The sequence below is a fragment of the Daktulosphaira vitifoliae genome, unplaced genomic scaffold (genome assembly GCF_025091365.1).
Source record: "Daktulosphaira vitifoliae isolate Bord-2020 unplaced genomic scaffold, ASM2509136v1 Scaffold_4, whole genome shotgun sequence".
NCBI classification, from domain to species: Eukaryota; Metazoa; Arthropoda; class Insecta; order Hemiptera; family Phylloxeridae; genus Daktulosphaira; species Daktulosphaira vitifoliae.
In genome coordinates, this window is record NW_026099575.1 from 37,830,768 (window position 1) to 37,855,046 (window position 24,279).

Here is a 24,279-nt window from a genome sequence, read left to right on the forward strand (position 1 = left end):
TTTGTTTGCTGTTATATTCGAAAACTAGACCCGTCGGTTAATGAAGAGAATTTTAGTACTACGGTGTAGCCACTGCCAAAAATCAAAAAAGAAATATTATTAAGGCCAATGTATACTTTTGGCACTCGTTTCGATTTTCTCCACATCACCTACCAATATGTCCTTCTGTCGGTGTAGGCACACTCCAGGAGATATAAATATTATTATTAATTCATATGATGACATTGACACCAACACGGTAGTTACGATGTTCTGCTTTAAAAAAAAAAAAAAAACTCATAACTAAGCAATTTCTTTAAACATTGTTATTTTTTTTTAAATATATTACAGTAATGTGTACTCAAAATATTTTTACCTATTAGTAGTTTTGTTATTATGTAAATATTAAGTATTTCACTGAATGCTTTTCAAATAATTGACACAATGCTTATAATAGACGTTTTTAAACTGTATCATTAGACCGAGTTGATATTACTTATTTTGAATTTACTCGACTATCCTAGTTATTTTTACTGAAAGTGATCTATTCATTAAACAGTATTTTTAAATGGTTTTTTCTGGTAATTATTTAAACAGAAATCAATGCGTATATTTTATTAAATGCATAATTAATATAATCTACTACTATGTGTTTAATAAAACATATACTACGTCTTAGAAACTTGTCCTATATCGTCAATGACTATTGCGAGATGTGCTAAAAACTGTACAAGAGTGTTTGATTAAAAAATTTTTTGAGTACATTCAAATCCAAGACTGAACTTCAAAATAACTTTAAAACATCGTTTTATCAGAATTATTATAAACATATAATACAATGTGTAAATTATAATTATACTTTAACGTTATTGTATATTAAAAGATTTATAGAAGTTATTTCAAGAATTAATCTAACGTCAATTACAAATGACATTTGTCAAACACCATAAAAACGATAAATAAACGATTACCTATTTTATAAATACTAAGAGAATAATTAAATGTTCCAATAGAATTTTGTGCATCGGCTCGTTATAAATAATGACACGTCACGGGCTTTTTTTTTTTAAAGTAGATAATTACTAAACAGAAAAAACAGATAACAATAATTAAACAAATTATTTAAATTTTACATAGCCTAAATATACACGTGAAACATATATACGACGAAATTATTATTTTAATTTCACACTATATAACTGTTTTATTACTTTTTATTAACATTGCAAGTATTTTTGTTTATCTGAATAAATAACCACGAAAAAGTAAAAACAATTTATCTTGTTGTCCTTTGATATTAAATTAAAAACTGGTTTTTATATTTATAAGTAGGAAGTTTTTTTCCTTAAGTAAGTGTCTTGAAACTTGCATGAAACACACAAATAAAGTATGAAAAAAAAACATAATTTTTTTATGATAACTGATTTTTTTATTAAATTTATTAGATGATTTTTATTATAGATAAAAGTGGACAATTTAAATGTATAATTACGTGTACTTAAAAATGTGTACACGGAAAAATATTTTCTTAAATGTCTATTCTCAACCATTATTTGATGAGTAATTTTTAAATTTATAAATCTATAGAAATCAATATTGTTTTTTGTTCTTAAATTTTATCTTCTCTGTGGAGAATTTATATAGATATTTAATAGTTATGTGATAAATAATAGTACAGCTTCAAATTAGAGTGCATATTGTAGAGAATAAGTTGCTTTGATATCGTGTTTTAATATATTTTCTATGCTAATGAGTAAGTTGCTGGTTTTGATGATGCCTGTTGAGGCAATATGGCCGACAACTAATATTTATTATGCATATAAAGAATTTTTAAAAGAGGATACAGTGACTAGGTGGTAAGAATTTAAATCCATTCTCTGTTAAACTTATAGAAATATACTATATATTATTAAGTGAAGATAATAGGTATCTTAAAATACTATTGAGTTTGTACGTTTGTAATACATGTAGTTGAACTAATGTATCGTTGCAAGTAAACTATAATTCAAATAATTCAAAAAATATTTTTAATAAAATGTTATTTAGACGTAAGTAATACGATATTGATTAAGCTTTTATAATATTATTTTTATTTGCAAAATCATTTTTTTAGAATAAATATTTTAACTAAATTAATAATACAGGTACTAGATACTAATATTAAGTACTATATAATTTAACTGCTGACTGCATTTATTTTATGGAGAGCTTAATTTCATAGTAAGATTATATTTTAAAGGTGTTTATTATATTCATAAAATACATAATATGTATTTTAAAACATATTATGTTTTAATATGTTATATTTATTTTCTAGTAAATATTAAAAGGTGCTCAGCTAAAGATATTGGGTTTTTAATTTATATAGTTGTATAATACCCCTCTTTGAAATCATATTAAGCTTCTATAAAACAATTAAATTTATTAGAGTTACATCGTAAATGTTGTGTACACAAGTTTTATATTAGTAAATAATGTCCAGATCCAAATAACTAGGTATTTTGTTGTGCAAATACATTTTAAGTAAATGGAACATAGCCAACAAATTGAGTGCTCATAAACATAAATTATTGTTTGTGTTAATATTTGCACCTGAAATTAATGAGTTCGACTAGCACTTTATTCAGATCGGAGCAAGTTATTGTTACATTAAGAAAATTGAAAAGCCTTATTCAATATGCAATCCTATGGAATATAAATATGATAAAATATGCTATTCCAATGAAGTTTTTTACTGTATTTTTATGTTTAGATGAGTTAATAATATATATTATACTCAGACAATTTCTTATTAACAAACATATGTGTACTTTTTGATTCATCAAATTGATTTGAAAGATTAGTGTACGATAAATGCATTTTAATAACATGCAAATAAATATAATTCCGGGAGACATAATAAAACATTTGAGTTACATAAGTAGGGGTTTTTATTATATGTTTTATATGTAGTATTCAAAGTCAGGTTAGAAAGAACCTGTATCTGTAATATTTAGACATTCAATAGATAATGGCTAAATTTTGTTTTTTGATTTTAATTTTAGCACTTCATAAGGTTAGAAATGTCTAAACATAAAATACTTTATATTACAATAATAAAACAATGAAAAAATATATTAAAGATAAGTTTAAATAAATATTTTTGAATTTTAGCGTTATCAATTAAGTAACGTATTGAACGATATAAATGAGTCTTTCAGGTCTATTGAATCATTGGACATGTTAGGTGAAGTTTCGTTTTTCTTTTTTTGGTAAGTTTAAAAATTTGATGGACATTCATTTTTAAGCGAATTTTAATTGTACAAAATTCATAGATAACAAATGAATCTGCAATATCAATTACTAATTTAAGAACGAATGTAGAGTTTGATAGTCATCGTAAGCGCCATAAAAAAAAGTTTTATACAGATTGGTCAGAATGGAGTCCTTGTTCAGATTAGACAAGAGTAAAGTAAACTAAGATCATGTTATTTATATTTACAATTTATAATCTATAATAAAATTTTGAATACTGTATAGGTATTATTTAATATCGAAAATTTGTGGTCAATATGATTCTAATACAGAACAATCATATTGTTTTACAATGAGAAAAAGGTGGTGTTCTCAGCAATTAATAAATTATCTTGAACAGTAGTATATAGAGGAAACAGTCAATAACAGTAAAAATTATTGAAGACTTCATTTATTATTAGTATTATGTAATAATTTAATCTATTTTAGATAATAGTTTATCTTCAAAAAGTTTTTGTGGTATTGTTCCTACCATTTCTCCCCTATATTATACAATACCCAATCGGTTAACTAGAATTATTGGAGGGCTTGAATCTAAAAAATCCCAGTGGCCTTGGCAAGTTGCTGTACTTGATAGACTTAAAGTAAATAAAATCGATTAAGCTTTTGAATTATATAGTTTATTAAATTGCGTTAATTAATAGGTCCTTACTTGTGGTGGTACATTTGTAGCTTCGTATTGGGTACTAACTCATTGTTATAGGAAAATTTTATTTGTTCTTTTAAATGAACATGATCTATTTGTAAGTGATGAAATTGAAATGAGGGTAAGATTCAGATCTTGAATAGTAAAATATGAGATAATATCTCTATTGATGTAATTCTAAATGAAAGATAAACACATTTATCCTTCAATATTAATTTTAATTATTTGCATAAAAAATACTGAAAGTCAAATGAGAAATCCCTTTTAAATAATAATAATAATATAATTCAATATTGTTTGACATAATATGCACTTAACGTTTAAATACACAATATTTTGTTATATTCAGGTGAAACGAGTCATTATATATTCGCAATACAATCAATTTACTATCGATAATGATTTAGCATTGATAGAGTGAAACGAAAACCTGACATGTATATTGCTTTGGGCTGGGGAAAAATTAAATCTTATTATCTTCAAGGATCTAGAATTCTCCATGAAGTTGTGGTATCTTTAATATTAGATCATGGTAAGTTAACGTTTGAAAAAAAAATAACGATTACATTTGCAATATGATGTATTTCTGCTTATTTGTGGGAATTATTCTTATATAAAGATATTTGGATGTTTTTGAATAACTCCAAATTGAGAATTCTATCGGTATTTCGTCAAGTTTTAACTCTCTAACATTTAAGTTGAGTAATTTTGGTAATTTGTGATACGTTGTTTTGATGGATAAATTTAAACCTCTTATATTGACATTTAAATATGCTATAATCGACTAAAATAACATTCAATTACAGTCTTATAAGTTTTTTGAATTTAATTTTAACCAATCATGTTTATTTTCCATATATTATTGCTAAAAGTATAAAAATTCAAGATCAAATGATCACTTTTATATTAAGATATTAGAAATTCATTTGTAATAATAAATCTTTTATTTAACTTTAAATTATCTAAATATTAATTTAATTAATTATTTGTGTAGTTAAATAGTTTTTAATAATATTCTCGAATTTAGTATGGTAATTTGAATTCAGAAAATTCGAACTATTATACTTTGAATAATTCAAATATTTCCGGTTACTAGGTACATTAGGGTAGTTCAAACGCATAGAAGATTTTTTTTTTTAGATATTTGATCACGTCACCCCCCCCCCTATTTTTTTATTTTATATAGAAAACTTAGACTGTGAAAATTTGGAGTCATCAAACTACCTCTTCCCGTGGCTCATTGGGGTTGAAGTTAGACTAAATAGGATTGTNTCCCCCCCCCCCCCCCTATTTTTTTATTTTATATAGAAAACTTAGACTGTGAAAATTTGGAGTCGATCAAACTACCTCTTCCCGTGGCGCATTGGGGTTGAAGTTTGACTAAATAGGATTGTTTTTACATTTATTTCAATAAATATTATAGTTAGCATAAAAATGTATAGAAAAAAAACTATTTAATATTAAATTTCAAACAAAAAAGATTTTAATATATTTTTTCTAAAATTTATCATTATTGTGATAATTCAAAAATATCTTTAATTTTTATAATTTTATGAAATTAATAATATTATGACTATTTACCATTTATACGCCAGAAAAAATTATTATCACTTTAATGCTCTGTAAGTTAAATAGTGTTTGTAATTGGAGACTATAAAAATTGGAGGGACTTTATCCCTACTTCCTTACCTCACCAAAAGTCTGTTGGTAGATCAGAGTTTATAAATTAAGTTTAGAAAAGAGTTTATAAATATCTTTTGCATTTAATGAACATTTTGTTGGATAAACTGTTTGTTAATCATATTTAAGTTTAGCTTATTTATCTATCATCTTTCTTTTAATTTTACTGGAATCCTTTCATCAAATGAAGCAAAACCCATATATTCTTCTTTCAAGTACCACAAATGATAGCAAAATTTTTTTATGAATATGTCTGCTTTTTCCTTATGTATTTGTTTATAAAGTACTTATTTTTTAAAAAAATTAATATCAATTTAATATTCTTATTTAAGTTTTAATAGTTTTTTGCAGGTAAACCATTGTTGTATGTAATAATAAAACAGCATACGTCTTTTAAAGCAGAACTTTCTTTAAAAGTAATTGATGCCTAAATATGTAAATTTTTAAACAATAGATGGCTTTTGCTATCCATCTTGCATAGTGATATGCCCCAGGTTGCTTGGATTAAATTCCATTTGGTGGTATATATACTAAAATAATAATTATTAGCTCTAAAAACTCTTATTAGTCATCTCAAAGATAATCGTATTTGATTTTATTTTCTGCGAATGACAAAATCTCATAAACATGCGGTTTTAGTGAACTTAGAGAAGGTATTTCAACCTGTAAAACAGGCTATGGTGGTGTTATGTCGTCGAGATACTGACTTGGCTATAGCAGAAATAAAACTTAGGTTCATGATTCGTAAACTGGAAGAGCTGAAAACTCCATTGGCAGAAAAACTAGCTGACTCCTTGAGAAAGCGCATTGTTGAGCGTCGGATAAATTTGACAGTATGCTTATTATATATTAGAGATCCAGCTAAATACCAAGCAGGTAAAGAAGAGTTTGCAAAAGACGAAACCTTTAAATTTCCTCCGAAAAATTTGGTTCGAACTGAAATTAAATCATTTATAGAGCGCTTACATTCACAACACTATCAGACTAATTCACAGACACAGACAAATTCAGATACATCTTGGTTGATCGCATCAACATCAGCTGCCACCAATAATGATATTGCTGAATTTGATTATGACTGTAACGATAATGAACTGCTTTCATCTCTTTCTGAGTCACGCAAACGCAAGAGTATTTCATTGCAAGAAGAACTTCAGGAAACATTGACTGCTGTGTTCAAAGAACTTAGAGACAGAAAACTAACTACAAATTCGTTGGAGTCATTAATCAAAAAGGAAATAAATTTATACGAGTCCAGAGACTCAAAAGGAGACTTTTACAGTTCGCGGATGACTGCCTAAGATCTGTGGTTCCAACTAACGTCGAATCCGAAAGGGCGTTCTCATCCGCTAATCATCGTTTTCTGGCCAGCAAAATAAGAAGCCGTTTAGGAGATGATTCTTTGCACATTTTGTGCTTCTTGAGAAGCTACTTCCAAAATAACTCGTAAGAATGACATATGATGCAAACTGAACAAGCCTTTCATTTGACTGGTATATATTGTTAATTAATTTCTAATAGTTCTCTGAGTAGGTTTAGTTTTCTTTGATTCATAATATATAATAATATCTAGTCAAATCAACTTAGTTAATGATTTTAATTTTAGTTTTTGATTTCTTGTTGTTTCGTTATAAAAGAACTGTTTTATTATAAATTTTATTTGATATTAGAAAAGAAGACTGATCGTTTATTTCATTTCTTTTTAGATTATAGATACGTCAAAGTTTACTACAATGTTAAATGCATTATAATATGATAATATGATACAGCATGATGTAGTTTATGAGATTTTGTCATTCGCAGAAAATAAAATCAAATACGATTATCTTTGAGATGACTAATAAGAGTTTTTAGAGCTAATAATTATTATTTTAGTATATATACCACCAAATGGAATTTAATCCAAGCAACCTGGGGCATATCACTATGCAAGATGGATAGCAAAAGCCATCTATTGTTTAAAAATTTACATATTTAGGCATCAATTACTTTTAAAGAAAGTTCTGCTTTAAAAGACGTATGCTGTTTTATTATTACATACAACAATGGTTTACCTGCAAAAAACTATTAAAACTTAAATAAGAATATTAAATTGATATTAATTTTTTTAAAAAATAAGTACTTTATAAACAAATACATAAGGAAAAAGCAGACATATTCATAAAAAAATTTTGCTATCATTTGTGGTACTTGAAAGAAGAATATATGGGTTTTGCTTCATTTGATGAAAGGATTCCAGTATAATTAAAAGAAAGATGATAGATAAATAAGCTAAACTTAAATATGATTAACAAACAGTTTATCCAACAAAATGTTCATTAAATGCAAAAGATATTTATAAACTCTTTTCTAAACTTAATTTATAAACTCTGATCTACCAACAGACTTTTGGTGAGGTAAGGAAGTAGGGATAAAGTCCCTCCAATTTTTATAGTCTCCAATTACAAACACTATTTAACTTACAGAGCATTAAAGTGATAATAATTTTTTCTGGCGTATAAATGGTAAATAGTCATAATATTATTAATTTCATAAAATTATAAAAATTAAAGATATTTTTGAATTATCACAATAATGATAAATTTTAGAAAAAATATATTAAAATCTTTTTTGTTTGAAATTTAATATTAAATAGTTTTTTTTCTATACATTTTTATGCTAACTATAATATTTATTGAAATAAATGTAAAAACAATCCTATTTAGTCTAACTTCAACCCCAATGAGCCACGGGAAGAGGTAGTTTGATGACTCCAAATTTTCACAGTCTAAGTTTTCTATATAAAATAAAAAAATAGGGGGGGGGGTGACGTGATCAAATATCTGAAGTCGTGCTTTTTGAACCACCCTAATGTACATAAAAATAATTATTTGTTTTTAATGTTTAAATTGTGTTCATATGTATTTTTAATAAACAATTTTTTATTTTATTATAATATTTTATTGTAAACATTAAGATGCCAATTATAAATTATCGAAAGTGTCAAATGGCTTATCGACGACATAAGATTACAGAAAACATGTTGTGTGCAGGTTATGCAGATGGTCGAGCAGACACTTGTTCTGGTGACTTGGGCGGTCCGCTGTTATTCAAAATGTGAGGTTGATGGGCCATAGTGGGGGTTACCAGTTTTGAAAGGGGTTGTAGTTGTCGAGGCAAGTACGGAGTATACACCAGTGTGGCCAACCATGTCAAGTAGATTCGTTGAATATTGAAACTTAAGTGACTGATTTGTTTTGTTAGGCAGTAATCATTTTTTATATGAAATCAAATTATTATTTAATTATGTAGTAATTAAGTGTATGAATAAATAAATACTAATAATCTAGGAACTTGTAAATTTTAATGTGGTGTAGTTTCAATGCTCTAAGCCAGAGGAATATTGGAGGATATTTAGTAATATTTTCGGAAAAGCTAGAATAATTTATAAAGTAACGACATCGGGACACTAATATATGATAATGATTTTTAATTTGGAAGGAGGATATACAAGTTTCCTGTGGGATTAACCCTCTAATATCACCTATTACAAAATATGTGTAGGTGCTTGGATATTCATGGAATATGAGTTTTTAATAATAAATAATATTTGAAGGCTATTAGAATGTGCTAGACATTAAGATGGCTAGGTTGACACTGAATTTTAATTTAACAAAACAAATAAAAAAACAACAAATTTCGAAAATTTTTAACTTGTAGCTAAGTACATAACAATATTTGATTTGTCAAAGAAGTTCCTTAACTGAAAGAAAGGTTTCAAAATATGAGAGGGACAATGCCCTACCTGTATTTTTCCAAATGGTACTACTGCTTTTAAGTTAGGAATAAATTAATATTTATATTAATGTTATGTAATAATGAGTTTATATTACTCCAAACGTCAAAAATACATGTTTAAAATTTAATTTACATTTATTAGGTTTTACCCAACAATGCCGGTGCAAAATATTGCGGGACCAAATGCAAAATCGCTTTCTCAGGGTCCTTTTTATATTTTTAATAAAAGAAACCTTTCTTTGCTTTTAATCTATGCATATGAAGCTTTTTCAAGTGTTCTAGGTAAGTTATTTGCTAGATTTGACCTTCTGCTGCCCCTGGTACCTAATAAAATATATAAAATTATTTGCTTGGTTTGATATTTATAGTTTTACTGCAATAGTAAAAACAAATTCAATTGTAATTCTTTCTATACAAAATATTACTTTTTAACCCTTTGTAATTGGAGTTTTGATAAGTCTATAATATTATATTTATATAAAAATAACAAATTAATTCACATTTTTTTATTGAAACTTTACTTTCATTTTTATACAAAAATTTTGTCATATGTTTAATAATAGTAATAATAACCATAATATACACATCAACGTTAATATTTTTTTTGTAATTATATAAGAAACAGAATTTTATACTATTTTTACATAAAATATTATAGCAAATAAAACTTTGACAACGAATTTAATTTTTTTTATACAGATATAATTATCTTGTTTTTATGTTTAAAATTCAATATTTTGCTTTAATAAAATATGAATTAGCAAAAAAAAGAAAATATAAAATACCAATTATATTTTAGTACATATAATAGAAACTGTACTATTTTAAAGACATTTTAATATTTTTTTAAAGAATATTGTCCTGTATTATACAATTTCATTAATATTATCGAAAATAAAAATGTTAAAACTTAACATTGTTAAAGTTTAATAGACAAACTTGTAATAAAAGATCGTGTGTTAATATTAATGTATAATTATGATTTTAAAAATACATATAGTTGACAATTTATTATAATAAGACATACACGCAAAAAAAAAAAAGGAAAAATAGATGAAAAAAAATCTGTACATTAGTACAAGCATTGAATAAATACAAATAGATAGATCACGTATTAAGAAATTTCGGCATCACTCTTTTTGACACATTACGTGTAAGTATCTTTTAGTATAGCGCTGTTTTATAGGTGAAAAAATTATAAGTCAATGATATTTGACGAGACAAAAATAATCAATTAGTCTTATTTGGGATCCAAAAAAAAAAAGCGTTGCAGAAATTTTTTATTGTGTGATTATCTATTTTTACTTAATACTTGATACAAGAAACAACTGTTGGCTATAGTTGTCATTATTATGAGAAGAAAAATGCCAATGATTAGTTCAGAGTAATTTTATAGGTTAATAAAAATAACAAATTATAATGAATGGTCAAGAAATAATACTTCGCTGTTGTTGGTAATTACTTTAAAAGAATTTGTTAGGTGCGTTTAGTAGAATATTCTTAAAAGTTATATGATGTACTATGAATGGCATGACAAATTTGAGTGATTTTGGAATATCAATTTCATTATATGTCAAAAAATATATTGAAATATTATCTAATCAGTTTAATGTTTTGTATAATTTCATTTTAGATAAGGAAATATTAACTATAAACAAAATAAATATGTAAATATCGGAGTGCAATGTGATTATTAAACGATTTTATTGAATAACTATCTCCAAAAAGATGACTTCTAAGTATTAACGAACAAAGTGATTTTTTTACACAGTCTTTAATAAACAATCATTGCATATACTTGTTACATTTTTATGCGAGTAAAAATACTATTTATAGTTGTTTCTTTCTCAGTAAATATTTATTTTTAAATTATTATTGAGTAAAATTTACCACAGTACTATTAATGCACATTTAATTTAAAATGGGAAAAGGGTATTTTTGTATAATTAATAAATTTTTCAAGTAAATATGTAAAAAAAATCATAAAAAAAAATTATGATTATCGTTTGGTAGGCGGCACGTTTGCCAAAACTTATAATAAATTCTCTTAAACTGTAAATAATTATAACACTTATATTTATTTTTCACATAACGAAAAAAACACTATATACATATAAACATTAACAAATCAATTCACACGTTATTAATGTATTATATTTTTATAACTTCATAAATTTATGTAATATTTTGTAATGGTATTACTTTAAAATACTTCAAGAAAGTCAAACAATACCTGAATACCTTAATATTTTAAAGTTTATATGAACATAAGCTCCGAGACGTCATAACTTATACATTATTTTTGTAATACTGTATGGTCATGATTACCCAATGCTCAAATACTTTCGAAAAAAGTATCTGATATTACAATATAGAGAAAAATTATTTAACAACCTTTTTTAATTATATTTTAAATAAAAACTAGTTTAATTGAATTTAATAAAAACAATTACATACTTAGTTTCAATAAAATCTTAACACATCTTATACGATATAATATTCTAAATGGTCTTCATTTAACTAGTATTAAAATTATATATATGGCTCGACATGATCCCAATCGGATCTATGTCTACTAAGCCTCTCGAATACAGTCTTTTCAATTTTGTACTCTCCTGTACCGGCTTGTTTACAGAGAGTTGCCAAAATATCTTGATTATCAACAGTTCTTGTAGGTAGTACGATCTAAAATTATTAAAATAAAAAAAAAATTATTCAAACACTATCTATTCTTATGGATAAAATTGTAGATCTTACGTTAATGAGATCGTTGGGTGCAATTTTTACAAGATTAATATCTTTTTTAAGTCTTGTCATAATATGATGAAATTCTTCTTTGGCATTAGTCTTTGACTCACTTTTGGTGGTTGCCCATTTGATCATAGCTTGAAATTTACGAATTTCTGATACTTCTAAGGGTCTACTCATAATTTGCTGTACCAAAGATTCAGAAAGTGTGAGAAAATCACAATGATTGAGTACCTGTTAATGATATCAAAATATATGTTTTAAATGAACATACTTAATCAAAATATTATACGTATTATACCCTTAACGCATTTTGTTCAATATAAGTAAATATCAAGTTGACCAATTCCACAGCTGAATTATAACGCCAAACATAATTTTCAAGACTGTTTAACATCAGACATATCTAAAAGAAAATATTAATAATTAGACTAGGAATTGATTATCAAAAATATTAGCTACTCCATTATGTGAGTATACTCACTACGTCTACCCTTAAATGTTGCTTTGTGTGGTGGAAGCACGCCTGTAATAACTCCGGTAAATCATAATGTTCTGCTGCACAAATCAGTCCAGGAACGTTAGCACAAGTAATTTTGCAAGAACTCGTGTGTAAGTAATCAAGTAATATACGAAATGTATCAGGATCGAATTCAATAATTGAAAACTATATGAAAATAATTTATAATCAAATAATTTACCTTAGGTTAAAAAAATTATATTAATTATACTTCAGTTTGATTTAATTTGGCTCGATCAATCTTGTCTCCACCGTTATTTGGACAAACGCTCACTTTTGGCACCGATAATTGAGCCAATCGTTCTTTTTCTTTTTCTCGGTCTTTTTCTTTTTCTTTATCTGAAATAGCCAAAATAAATGTTAAATAGATGAGAATCATTTGACCTTTTTTATTATTTATTTACGACTAAAATCTTGTGATGATGCCCATTTCTTTTTGTCATCAACAGTTAGGTTTTGTTGCTTCCTAATAGACTTGCTCCAACCAGCCGTAAGAGTTCCTAAACGAGTAAAAGCTCTTCGCATCATTGGAGAACTTGGAACACTTTTAGCTCTATTTAATAAACATTAAAAAATAAATGATAACAAAATGAAATGAAATAATTTAATTTAGTAATTAATGTCAAATAATGCTAACCTTGGTGTTTCTATATCTGGAACTTGTAAAAAGTTACTACTTTTAGTTTTTTGTTGTTGTTGTGACGGTAGACTTGGAAGACCTCGCGCTAATAGTTCTGCTACTGGCATTTGGGGAGATCCGAACCCAGTCGAAATACCGTACAGCATTTCCTGGAATACTCTATAAAATGTATTTATTAGTGATTATGGACTTTAATTCAAATATACACATAAATGTATGCATATATTTTTATTAGTGTAACTTTAAATACTTGCCTACTTCGTACGCCCAAAATGGCTCTGACACCTATAAATTTAGTTTTTTGTTTGCTTTGACCAACCAAGAATACAACGTCAAACAAATGACCATTTTGAGTAACATTTGTTTCAGAGTTAATAAAGAATTTTGTAAAGTCTTTAGCTAAAGTATCATAATCTTCAAATCTATCTCTAACGGAATCTAATAGAGGACTTGATGGTCTCATGTGACCAATAGGACGCCACGAACCTCTCCTATAAGAAATTAATAATAAATAATAGAAAAAATAGTTTTTTTTTTATATACCTATATGGTTTTGGTATTTGTCCAGTCTCACAGTGATTTTGTAGATTGGCAACTATATCTTCTAACATTTGACTTCTAGTGCGTTCTTGCATTCTAGCAAATTTTGGTGCTGAGTAACTAGCTCGTTCCCCATTAACAATTTTTGTCAAAATCCATTCACGAAACATGTCTTTTTCTTCAAAAACTGATTGTTCCCAAAGATATGGTTTGTATGCTCCTACTTCATCTCTGGTAACTACCGAAACCTGGCAAAACGATGTACATAACATGGATAAGTTAAATTTATTATGAAATGATTTAATCATAAATAGTTTTTTATTATACCTCATATTTTGTTCTTTCTGTTTTTCTTCTTATTCTTGGACTAACTCTAACTAATATGAATGTATGAAGAAAATGTGATTTTATACAAGCTGGTGAAAACCTCGTGTTGTCAGCTTCAAGAAATACAACACATACGATGTCGTTGCCAATATGACGTTTTCGTTGTAACTATAAAAATAAATATTTTTATATAGTAAGCAATTAAATTTTTTCTTATAAAACGTTACTTTTTGAGCATCATGAGCTTCATATGGCAACATAGTAGATACGTGGAACATAATTTCAATGTTTCTCCAATTTGTGTACACAGAATGGGTACCCGTTAAATCATGTACTGTGTCTAATCCTCCACGATATTTATCAAAACCTGGGTAATTTTTTCATTAATTGAAATATTATGTGGAGTCATTTTGTAAAACTTACCACAAAGTCTTTTAGTCTCTCCTAATAATCCCAAAAACTCTTCGAATGCTATACTATTTTCATTATTGTCTAATATTTCTTCCTCGGTAGTTTGACCTTCTTTCACATAGATTACCCCAACTTTGAGTTCAGATTTCATAAACACTTGATCTAGTTTAAGCAGTTCGTCTGCTGTATCTGGTAGCTGACCGAGTACAAGTGGTGGATTAAGGTTAATTTCTTTTCCTAAAGATCTGACTACTTCTTCACGGTTATATCGGTCGGCAAACACACATGATGCAGGAATAAGACCATGTACTGTATAACTAATCGCTCTGACTAGTATTCTGTGTAAAATACATAATTCTATAAAAACCTTCTGGGTACTTAACAAGAGAATACTATACCTGAATTGATCTCGGCCGTTTATGCTCTCTTGTTTTAAACTAAGAATTACCGGACCTAGATCTTCGTCATTTGTAAAATAATTCCAATGTTCTTTTTGGTAGAAATATCTTTCAAAAGTTTCTTGTTCAACGGAAGTGAGTTCAAAGCATCGATTTTTTTCCCATTGTTCTTCAATGGAAGTCTTCGGTCTAGAAAAAAATTAAAAAATTATCGATGTTATATATTTTTATACTAGGTTTATAAATGATATTTAAAATTTTTAGGATATTTGAATTGTATTAAGAGTATTAAAATAGTTTGAAAATATTTTTACTTTTATACAAATATATTTTATTAAAATTTTTTTTTTTATTTTAGTTTTCAAGTTAAAATGCTGTTTGTCTGTTTTATAGTAGTATTATAGTTATATTTTTTTAAGGTGCACTGAATAAAAAACTTGAGTAAAATCAACAAATTTATTGTTAATATAAAGTTGACAATTTTTTTTGTTAATTAAACAAAATCTTTTGATAGAAAAATAAAAACATCATCAAGTAAACAAATATTTTGTTCGAATGACAAAAATATGATTAATTTAATAATCAATAAAAATGACGGCTGAAATTTTTTTCAGTGGGATAATTGCAAAAGTATTTTTATGATATTGGATGATTCGATATAATTAACAACTTAATAAATCGCAACATAAATACAATATTGAAAAAATAGTTTTTTTCATCACATGAATTTCTTGATTTATGTTCTATTAATTACTTTTTTGCATCAAGCCATATGAATAATAGGGGTGTCAACTTTGGTGCTTTAATTAATAATATGAACAATTAACTAGCTTAAAAATAGTAAATGATCTAAAAGAGAAAATTACGGATCGATAACAATTTTGGACAAGTACTTCAAAAATGATTAAAGTATAGACAAGGGCACTATTTATATTATTTAACATTTTCAAGACCCATTCCTCACCTCGCTCACGTATAAAAATAATAATCATTTTCGAATGGAATTTAATTTCTAAAAATTGTTTTATTTATATATTTATTTGTTTTAGAAAGAATAAGATAGTATAATATTAATAAGTGTAGTACTGTTAAAAGTATAAAAAAATACCTGGATGGTGGTATGACATAGTCATCATCATATGGATAATATTCATCGTCTTCTAAAAGCAAGCTATCCGAACCCCGTGCTCGCCCATAGCGACTACAACAATAGTCGGGAGCTCCCTCACCCCCATCAGAGTTTGAGCCATTGTTCATATCTCTTTCATCTGATCCAGATTCTTCGACACAACCAGCTTCGCTAGTAATCTTTTGTCGCGAACATTCAATCCAGTAACCAGGAGCAGGCTGAAAATTATGTGGCCATTCTTCACATATATCATCTGTAAATTAAAAATGAAATGAGAATGCTAAACTATATATATATAATTACACTCTAAAAATAATTTTGCATTAATCTTGTAGTATGTTTTATTAATACAAAAATTATCTCTGAATTGATTTAAATAGTTTTGAAATCGTATTTTGAAAACTTAAATCATTTTCTAAATATACTACAATTAGGAAACTTATTTTATATTACAACCTAATTCACAAAAATATCAATTTTTTTTTACTAATAATTAAATAGTAGTTAGTTTTTTCACAAATTTAATAGGTTTAAAACTTTGATTTTTATAAGTATTTAGTTTGCCATTAAAAAAAAAGTATATTGCACAAGTGTTATATTAAACAATATAAGAATAAATTCTTGACACGTTTGGTAATGGTTTAGATATTTTAGGTTTCTTTGAAATATAAATGCTTTGCTTATGTATCGCATACAAATTCATATTTTTCTTTTAATCAAACTTAATATAAATAGTGAGTAAATAGTTAAGTATTTTTTTCAGTTTAAAAGAAAATAATTAATAATTTTCCTTCTACAAAATAAAATAAAAAAATTTTTTGGGATTTTTATTAAGAGCTAAAAAACAAACAAATAATTCTTGTATAGAGTTATTTGGTTAAATAATTTTTGTATCGTTTAAAGGTTTTTATTATACTATTGAAATGTATGATTCAATATTAAATCGTATGCATTGGCATGATATGAGGGTTGTTTAATAGTAATATTAAAACAACAAAAACGCTTTTTCTTTATTATGAAAATAATAGATTCATTTATTTTAATAACCAAACAATATGTTTATATTAAAATAATTAAATAATGTAGTGAGCAAGAATAAAATTTGTCAAATGTAATTGGCGGCACGTGCGGCGGATGTAAGTCACAGGTGAATTGGTTTACAAAGTCCCCGACGTGTCTCGCCGAACTGAATCTCATGACCTGTCCTATCTACCAACCGCTAGACAAGACGAACAGAGTGTTATCACAGAAAATGAAAGTTTTATTTTATTTGTGGTGTTATCGTTAACACTGATGAAACGACGCTGGACAATCACGTCTGAATAACGTGCATTCCTTTAAGTTTAAGTTTTAAGTGTGTGTTGTTATAAAACCTTGTCTTCAACAATACACGGACTAAAATATTTATGATGAATTTTTTATAGATAAATATAATAAAATAGTTTTAAAGTATAATATTAGACTTTAAAGTTTTGTATGATAAATAAACCCGATACTTCCATTCGATGTTTAATAGAAGTTTTAGTAAAATATTCATATTAGTAAATAATTTATTCTAATATGAAAATAATATTTATCTTAGTAATATTGTAATAAATTTGAACTTATTGTTCTAACTTATTATTAACTACATTTATTTTTTAAACTTATATATATATATAGTATAACTTCTTGGGTTTTAAATAGAGTAAAGGGTACTTCCAAAAAAATGTTGATGAGACTTTTTTTGGGGAATTTTTAAGCTAAAATATAGGTTAAGCATTGCCTACGAGAATAATTCTGTTTACTTATGTTGTTTAATGCATATTTTTTGTAATCAAGAAATATTTTTTCATTCATTTTAATATGAGTAAAATATTTAAATATTTAAAAATTTTAATTAATGTTTGACAGTTAGGTTAAATAAACTGAATGTAGGAATAAATTAAATTGACAGTAAATTTTTTTTATATGGTACCTTATTTAAGTTCTTATCAGCATAAAAATTAAATAAATTGAAAATTATTCTTTTAAGTTATGTAAACTTAAATACTTAATTCTTATACTTTATAGGTAACAATTAATTTATTTTGATACTCAAAGGTTATATGAAAGTTTAAGTAAAAGTTGTATTCGTTTGAATAATTACTTGGATAAAATATTTAAACTATTGATTTTTTAAAAATCATTATTTTATACAACCCAAAAAAACTTTTATCAACTACATAAAATAAATGATTATTTAATATCAATATATTATAAATTTAAAGGAATACACGTGGTATGTAAATTTAATTTTAAAACTAATGTGTAGTTATAATAATCCTATCTTATTTATTCCAGTGAACTGGAAAACACAAATATAGAAATACAAGATGAGTAATAAAATATCAATATTGATTTTCTCATATTTGTTTACATAACTAATATGAAATTCCATTAATTAAATTTGTTTATCTTGTAGTATATTAATTTTTAGAATAGCTGTTTTTAAAAAATAATTGAAAATAATTGAAAATAAGTGGCAAAATTTTTATTGTGTTTTTTTATAGAGTATCAAGAAGTTTTTAATTTGAAACTTTGAACATAGTTTATAAAAAAATATAATTAAATATCATTGAATAAAGTTTCGCTGAATTTATCATGTGTCGAAAAATGTAAGTTGAAATTGTCCATACTATGGCAACCTTTCTCCGTACTTTGCCTCAGTCATCGGAGGTATTATTAAAATTCCACACGCAGTTGGTAGAGCAAAAAAAGTATATATAGAAGAATATAAGAGAAAAGCATGGCAACTATAATATTAATGGCATCCCTGTAGCCTTCTATTCTAACCTTATCAAACTGAAAATCCAATAACACATTACATGATATATATATATATTATGTAATATATAGACATATATAGAGTCTCTATGTACGTATTTATGCGTTGAAAACAAATGAAATTTTAATGTCGCCAGGTTTTATTATTAAAAAAATATTTCAATCAAACATTGACACTCGAAAAGACGAAAATTATTCCTGAAGATTTGTTTGTTTGAATGAGATGAGTGAATTGTTGTTAACAGAAAATACTTTCTTTTGGTTTACCCTTAAATTAAGTTGAATTTTATTAAATTGCAACTGTTGTCGACAACAAAGTCCCCTTGGGCGCCAATGGGATGACGGGCAATGATTTCGAGTGGTTTGAAATAGACATGCGACAAACTTCAGTTATGTTCAGGAAAACAGGAGAAAACCGTTATCGACTTTGACCGTACAACGTATTCAGGTAGCTGCACAAAGCAACTTACATTATTGATTGAAAATTGTGTTTATTACTGCAAATACTGCTAAAATACTACTTGCTATAGTCATTCTAAGCAACTGTCGAAAAGTTGCGGTCCAGTAATAATTGATAGGTTTAGATTGATTTCACAGTATTTTAAGTAAATGTTGACGTACTAACAAATGACGACGACTAACCGATACTAACCCCAAAAACGTCATCACTTAAATTTAGGCTTAAGTTTTAATCGAATTTTATTGTTTTCACTTTTCTTAGAAAACTTTTTGACAGATCTATTGCGTCGGTATGTGCAAAGTTGCCAAAGTTTCTGCTAATGTTATTTTAACAAAAACATTACACTTAAATTGAAATTTAATACAATTCATATTTAACACAATGGTGTATTTTAACAGCTATCTTGTGCACTTATTATAATAGTATTTGCTATTAAGAGCCGTAATGTAGGCACTGAATCTTCTTTTTCAGAATTGATTCATGGAAATCAAAATTTATGTAAGAATAATAAAATTAAAGCCTAATAAATATCAGGTATAATAAAATTAGGTCTGCAAATAGATATTTTATCTAACAGCTCAAGGTTCTCAAAAGGTAATAAAAATTTCAACATTCTGTTTGTCTATACATGGATTTTCATGACTTAATGTATTTACATTGAGATTGAAATCAATTTAAAATGTTATGTAGGGTATTGCACGTCACTTACTGATCGTTTATTTCATTTTTAATGGAGCATGTTGACTATAATAAAATAAATTTGTGATGTATCAAATTAATCTTATTTGAAGTATGCAAAAAGTATTTCATATATTTAAAAAAAATATTTTATTGACTTACTATTTCGTATTAATTATACTATATGATTTTTAAATAGCACAAAAGTAAACTATTTTAATTATTTTAAGTTTTAGAATATTTTATAAATGTTTACAGTCCTCATTAGTCTGTGAATAGTCTGATAATTTAGTATAACCCTGGGGATCTGGACATTGGCACTACATTTATGCTATGATAAAAGTTAAACACTGAATAGTTTTAGTAGCATTAAATAATTACAAGTTATTCAAAAGATAGAAAATTATTTATATATTCCATGAATTGAATTTCATGTAATATAAAAGTATTACATAAAAAAGAAAATCAATTTTAGTCAACAAAAAAATGAGGATGTACTATTAATTACTTTTTAAAATTTATATTAATTCGTTTTGACATTTAAGTGCAGTAATTAAAAAAAAAATTTAAAATATATAGCATTATGATTATAATCATAATGCTATATTAATAATTATTAATTGTACAAGGTGATTATTTTAACGCTAGACACTTTATTTCTATAAATTTCTATTAATACGTTTTTTTAAATTTTTAGTTTTGATTTTAATAGTTACTTATGTATTTTAAATTATCTGTTATAAAATAATTTTTAGTTCCATTTCTTAAATCTTATAAAAGTGTCAACTTTATTTATTTAAATGACAACATATGTATTAAACTAGCTTATAAAATAGAAAATGACTGGTCGATAATGATTTTTAGACCAGTTATTCTGATATTCATATTTTTGTACCTATGCGGTAGATAAAGTACGGCCAGAAAATGACTTATGATAAAAGTAGCAGCATCACCTTCACTTTATATCTTATAATACTAATAATATTCAAAGTATTAGTCCAAATGTTATTGTCAACCAGTCATTTTTGTAATTAGATTATTTTCTATTTCATAAACTGGTTTAATACATATGTTGTCATCTAAATAAATAAAGTTATTACCCCTATAACAAATAAAGGATAGACATACAAGTGATTTTATGACAGAAAAATGAATATATATATATAACTAACAAAAACGGAAAATTTTTTTTCAAAAAACTTATTATTTTAAGAGAAATTAAGTTACTAACATTAAAAGATTCACTCTGTATAAGTGTATATGACGGTGACAAGGAAAATTGATTGTGTTTAAACACTGATTGTGTCATGTTCTTTAACTTACTTAGAAATGTTTGGATTTAAGAAAAAACTACCAGTTTACAAATAAAAGAATAAAAACATTCGATTTACAAGTACATCATATTTTTTATTTTACTGAATAGAAAATTGTCATGAACAAAATTACATTTCCAAAAGTGTCTCGGGGGTTTCCGGTATTTTCTGTAATACATTTCCAGTAAATGTCTACAATCTCACTTGACGTAGACGATGTTGACAATAATTGCACTGGTTACGGATTTTTCAACAAATGAGATAATTAAAGCGACATGTTGATTCTTCTTACATAAAAAACAGACAGATTACACGCTTGGATTCAATTATGAGTGACATTTTTTATTTATTATGAATTACGTTGATTTATTCTGTATTATTTAGGTTCAATTCATTTTGTTAAAATACGCTGGCTATATAGGTTTTGTAGTCAATAAAATAGAACTGATGGATATTTTATCATACTATTAGGTAATAATATCAATAACATAATTTTTGTTATAAATAATTACAATCAATGTTACATGTAGACAAAAAAAAATATTTTAAAGTATTAAAAATAAAATTATTGAATAGAGTTAATGAAATATTAAATCTATTATCTGTATAGTTCTGTTATTTTAATTTAGAAAGTTTTTTTGTTTCATATCAATCATATCCATGTAATAAAATAACAAAATTAGAACTATACTCGTTAACATAAAAAGTTTTGAATTTGAAAATTGAAAAATAATAAAAATTTAAAAAAGAAGGCTGTAAAAAATTAATAAAATAAAATATAACACGTACTGAATAAAATACGAGTCAAAAGTTATTTAAGCACAAGCTTTAAAACGAACAAAAATTGATTAAAACCGGCGCTATTACATTTTCTCGGTAAAAGTTTAATTTAACAACCTCCGGTTTGATACACTTTTTCAATTTTTTGAATCTCGAATTTCGACAAAGCAAATTAAATAACAGACTTTCAAATATTTACAAAGGCTCAATTTGCGCATGTTTTTCATATTAAAAGTAAAACTGTTTGTGAAGAATTTTTTGGAAATTCCACTCGACCATATTGAGTTGATCAATTAGTGTCCGATACTGGGAGATTTGAAAGTAATGTAAACATGACGGCCGATGCGAGTGTTCGAGTGGTGAATAAATTTCTATGGTTTGTGACAGTCAGAGTAAAAGCTTCACTTTCAATCTAGCACGAGCAAATACTTTTTAGCGTCCATATTTTTTAGCTGTTAACGCTAAAAATTGTTTAATTTATCTGCGGTTTAAAACCGAGTATTTTGAAAAATTGAAGTTTCTATTAAAACGTAAATACAAAAATTATCAAATCTTTTAACTTATTAAATATATATTAATATGTTATTGATATATTTATCAGTTATATACAATGTATTGTGATAACAAACAATGTTTTGGTTTGATAACATAAAAGAAAATGGGGGTAAATATTTCAGTAATACAAGAGTAGTGAATTGATTTTAGATGAACTGAGATATATTGGCTAAAAACAAATAACTAATGGATTTTTTTTGGAACAAACTGAACTTCTGTGATGTCATCAATGATTACCATACGGAGGCGATCCGGAAACGTGCCAAAATTGTTTTATCTTTAAAACAAACATTAAGGTGCATTATATCGCTTAATGTATACAGGTGTATGAGGAAAATCAAGTCACCGAAGATACTTATATAGAAATATCAATTAGATGATTTTCTTTTAATGTGAAGTTTTGATTATTTAACAATAAAAATAACAAATAAAAATTGCATAATACATTATACCTATATTATAGGTGTTATTAAATATTTTAAATGTTCCAGAATAACTATAAAGTAAACCCACTTATTAATTTTTTTTTGTCACATTTTGAATTAGATAACGCGTTTGTCATAATTTTATTTTCAATTATACAATTGTACGTACCAGAATTCTCTGAGAATTTTGTGAAATGTATAGCTGAATATTATTTAAAACGTAATATTGACTATTTCGAGATCAAAAGAACACGATGTTTGGTAGGTACATATACACTTTATAAAAGAACCTCGTTGTTTTGTGTAACAATTTTCTCATTATAAGGAATAATCAATTTCCACATAATAGAGTCATATAAATTAATATACTTTTGGTGAAAATATATAAGTGAAATAAATAAATCTAATTTTTGTGTTATTTTATTTTAATATAATCATTCCAAATTCATAATAATTATATGATATTAGATTACAGATAAATGATTGATACTTATATCTTTTAATCTGATACCCACAGACAAGAAATTACTTAAAAAAAAACATTCAAATATTTGTATTTTTTTTTATCAAAAGCTAATGTTTTTATTGGCTGTATTATGAATATTTTCACGGGTTTGATGAATATGTAACATTAGTATTTGAATGAATACTATGGTTTCTCAATATTTTTTACTACTTTAAATGTTAATTACATTAGCTAGTGTATTTGACATAACCCAATAGTGTTGATCATCAATCAACAATCTAACTAATAAATGGCGTGGGCCAGCGATTAAGGTTTAGCACAATAGTTAATGTAGTTCTCTTATTTTCGTTGCACTATATTATTAGTATTAATCTTTGGATATACTTTGAAATACCAACAATTAATTCAATTATATATAATAATCAGATTATAAGATTAAAGTTTCCTTTTAATCATTATAATGATACTTTAATTTAAAAGTTATTTTAAAAAACTCAGTTTATATCTAGAAATTTTATGTAGCACGCTTTGTTTTGGGCCTGACGTATAATTGAAAGAAAACCCTTTTGTCATAAAAAATTAGTTGAAGCTAATGATACCGAAAAAAAGTATTTCTGAAAATATTTTTACCGGTTTTAAAAGTTTCAATAGAATCTCGTCCCAGGAAAAATTGCAATATCAGCAAAAATAATATAATAACTTCATAAT

The 24,279-nt window shown here is 25.8% G+C and overlaps 1 protein-coding gene and 1 pseudogene across 8 annotated transcripts in view; one reads left to right on the forward strand and one right to left on the reverse strand.

Moving 5' to 3' along the window:
* Window positions 1-2,989: 2,989 nt before the first annotated feature.
* Window positions 2,990-9,116, forward strand: LOC126905052 (plasma kallikrein-like; annotated as a pseudogene).
* Window positions 9,117-9,520: 404 nt separating this feature from the next.
* LOC126906077 (uncharacterized) overlaps window positions 9,521-24,279 on the reverse strand; it is a 177,099-nt gene continuing 162,340 nt past the window's right edge. For 7 of the 8 annotated variants that reach the window (XM_050686338.1, XM_050686334.1, XM_050686337.1 and 4 more), the window contains 14 exons: window positions 16,069-16,342; window positions 14,961-15,149; window positions 14,575-14,900; window positions 14,379-14,518; window positions 14,152-14,319; window positions 13,828-14,072; window positions 13,539-13,775; window positions 13,282-13,443; window positions 13,049-13,197; window positions 12,856-12,983; window positions 12,609-12,791; window positions 12,426-12,530; window positions 12,134-12,358; window positions 10,208-12,061 (listed from right to left, as the gene is read on the reverse strand). In XM_050686338.1, the coding sequence (XP_050542295.1) occupies window positions 11,909-12,061; window positions 12,134-12,358; window positions 12,426-12,530; window positions 12,609-12,791; window positions 12,856-12,983; window positions 13,049-13,197; window positions 13,282-13,443; window positions 13,539-13,775; window positions 13,828-14,072; window positions 14,152-14,319; window positions 14,379-14,518; window positions 14,575-14,900; window positions 14,961-15,149; window positions 16,069-16,342 (2,684 nt within the window). In that variant the 3' untranslated portion in view covers window positions 10,208-11,908. Of the gene's footprint in view, window positions 9,701-10,207; window positions 12,062-12,133; window positions 12,359-12,425; window positions 12,531-12,608; window positions 12,792-12,855; window positions 12,984-13,048; window positions 13,198-13,281; window positions 13,444-13,538; window positions 13,776-13,827; window positions 14,073-14,151; window positions 14,320-14,378; window positions 14,519-14,574; window positions 14,901-14,960; window positions 15,150-16,068; window positions 16,343-24,279 lie in introns of those variants that run through there. The other variant, XR_007704181.1, reaches the window with a different exon arrangement.